Source organism: Otolemur garnettii, unplaced genomic scaffold (assembly GCF_000181295.1).
Source record: "Otolemur garnettii isolate 467f Iridium unplaced genomic scaffold, OtoGar3 scaffold00031, whole genome shotgun sequence".
NCBI lineage: Eukaryota > Metazoa > Chordata > Mammalia > Primates > Galagidae > Otolemur > Otolemur garnettii.
Window position 1 is genome coordinate 13481945 of NW_003852426.1, and position 2541 is coordinate 13484485.

Consider the following 2541-nt stretch of genomic DNA (forward strand, 5'->3'; position numbering starts at 1 on the left):
TTTTTTTTTTTTTTTTTAATTTTTTTTGAGACAGAGTCTCACTCTGTTGCCCAGGCTGGAGTGCCATAATTTAGAGCGAGCACTGGCTTTGTGCTGGACACTCAGGCTGGTACTAGTTTTTTGATTCCCAACAACCTTGTGAAAGGTGCTTTGGAAAGGAACAGACCTATACTTGACTGCTACTGTATCTTCAGCTGTGCAACTTAGTTTTTCTTTTTTAAGACACAGTCTCACTCTATTCCCCCTGGGTAGAGTCAAGTCATGTCACAGCTCATAGCAACCTCAAACACTTGGGCTCAACAGATCTCGTCTCAGCCTCTCAGGTATGGACTATAGGAGCCCACAGTACCCAACTAGTTTATAGAGAAGGGAGTCTTACTCTGGTGGGGGTTTTTGTTGTTGTTGTTTGTTTGTTTTTGAGGCAGAGTCTCACTATGTTGCCCTAGGTAGAGTGCTATGGCATCACAGCTCACAGCAATCTCAAGTTCTTGGGCTTAAGTGATTCTTTCACCTCGGCCTCCCAAGGAGCTGGGACTACAGGAGCCCACCACAATGCCCAGCTATTTTTTGTTGGAGTTGTCCTTGTTTAGCTAGCCCAGGCCAGTTTCGAACCTGTCAGCCTAGGTGTATGTGGCTGGCACTATAACCACTGTGCTACGTGGGCACCAAGCCAAGTGGGTCTCCCTCTTGGTCAGGGAGTCTCAAACTCCTGACCTCAAGCAATCCAACTGTCTCAGCCTCCCAGAGTGCTAGAATTATAGGTATGAACCACTGCACTCGGCCCAAATTTTTCTATTTTTAGTACAGACAGGGTCTCACTCTTGCTGGGACTGGTCTAATTTCTAAGCTCAAGCAATCCTCCCACCTTGGCCTCCCAGAGTGTTAGGATTATAGGTGTGAACCACTGTGCAGGGGCCTAGTTTTCTCATTGTTGAATGAATGTCCTGAATTCCAACAATGTTGCTAAGAGACTTGGTTCCTTATCTGAAAGCACTGAGACATCTCAGTTTTCCAGGGCCCAGAACAGGGGACAATGGAGAGTGAAGGATATTTGGAGAGGACTTACAGCAAATGGCCTCAGGGTTTCTGCTGCTGTTTTTTGTTCTATTTAATTTAACATGCCTTGGAAGCCACCCCATGCCAGGGCTTGGGCATAGTGTTGGAATGTGGAATGCAATGGCCAGGCCTTGCCTTCCAAGTGTATGGCCCTTCCCAAAGAACTCACTCTTTTGGGCGGCACCTGTGGCTCAAAGGGGTAGGACGCCAGCCCCATATACCAGAGGTGGCAGGTTCAAACCCAGCCCCCACCAAAATAAATAAATAAATAAAATATTTCTCTTAAAAAAAAAAAAAAAAGAACTCACTCTTTTATCCTTGTTCCATAGGGGAGGCTTCTACAGCCAGGACTTGTCCCCAGGAGTCTCTCAGTGGTGAGTACTTGGGACGAGAGATGGGGAATAAGAGCCTGGGGACCATGACCTTGGGTCTAGAGGTGGAGCACTGAGCTCTGGCCTGATGGGTACCATGCAAGGAGTTGACACGTATCCCATGAAGAGGTTTCCTTGCTAGGTTGGGGCACTGGGTAGCCTGGGCCTTAGTCTACCCTAGGATAAGATTTAGGGTGGATCCTCTGATCCCAGCCTAACTCCTGGACATCAGTTCAGAAGCATGGATGACAGCTAATAGAAAAGTCTTTTCTTTTAATTAATTTATTTATTTATTTACTTACTTTTTTGAGACAGAATCTCACTATGTTGCCCTCAGCAGAGTGCTGTGGTATCACAGCTCATCAGCAACCTCAAACTCTTGGGCTCAAGCGATTCTCTAGCCTCAGCCTCCCATACAAGTAGCTGGGACTTGTACAGGCGCCCACCACAACGCCCGGCTATTTTTTGTTGCAGTTGTGATTTTGTTTAGCAGGCCCAGGGCCCCTGATTGTTGGGGAATAAAGTAAGATGAAGGCCAGTAAGGTACTTATTACCAGTAAAACCTGAGGTTTGACACCAGGAAGGACTTTCCCTGGAGGAGGGAAGCGATGGGAAGAGGACATGGCAAGGGCAGATGACAAGGGCCCCCCCTCTCGGTGGACATTCTTCCCTGGCCATGGCGGGGGTTCCTGCAGTCTCCTAACCCGCTCCTCCTGGCGCAGGGATGCCGGGCCAGGCGCTGCGGCTGGGGGCTCTGCGGCTGCTGCTCTTCAAGCTGCTGCTGTTTGATGTGCTCCTGACCTGCAGCCGCCTCTGCGCCCACCCGCCACCTTCTCCTCCTGCGCCCATCGCCCGCCAGCCAGCCCGCAGCTCCCACCGGCTGCTCTCGGACGCAGTGACAGAACAACAAGGAGCTGCCCACTCACCCGGCTGGCCTCGGCCGCCGTTGCATCCCCGGGACAGCTGCTGCAATCACACGCGAACGGGTCGGCAGCCCGGGAGCCCGGTCTGGGAGGAAAGGACGTTTCCTACCCGCCGATCTTGGGGCTGGTGTTCATGATCTGCCTTCACTACTCTGTTCTCAAGTCTAGGAGCACTATTTTTTTTTTTTTTT

At 50.3% G+C, this 2541-nt stretch overlaps 1 protein-coding gene across 1 annotated transcript in view; it reads left to right on the top strand.

Annotated features, from left to right (window-relative positions):
• The window catches only part of PTCRA (pre T cell antigen receptor alpha), a 5661-nt gene extending 3174 nt beyond the window's left edge, over nt 1-2487 (top strand). The window contains exons 3-4 of the mRNA XM_003789329.1: nt 1386-1430; nt 2150-2487. Of these exons, the coding sequence (XP_003789377.1) occupies nt 1386-1430; nt 2150-2487 (383 nt within the window). The remainder of the gene's footprint in view (nt 1-1385; nt 1431-2149) is intronic.
• Nucleotides 2488-2541: the final 54 nt, after the last annotated feature.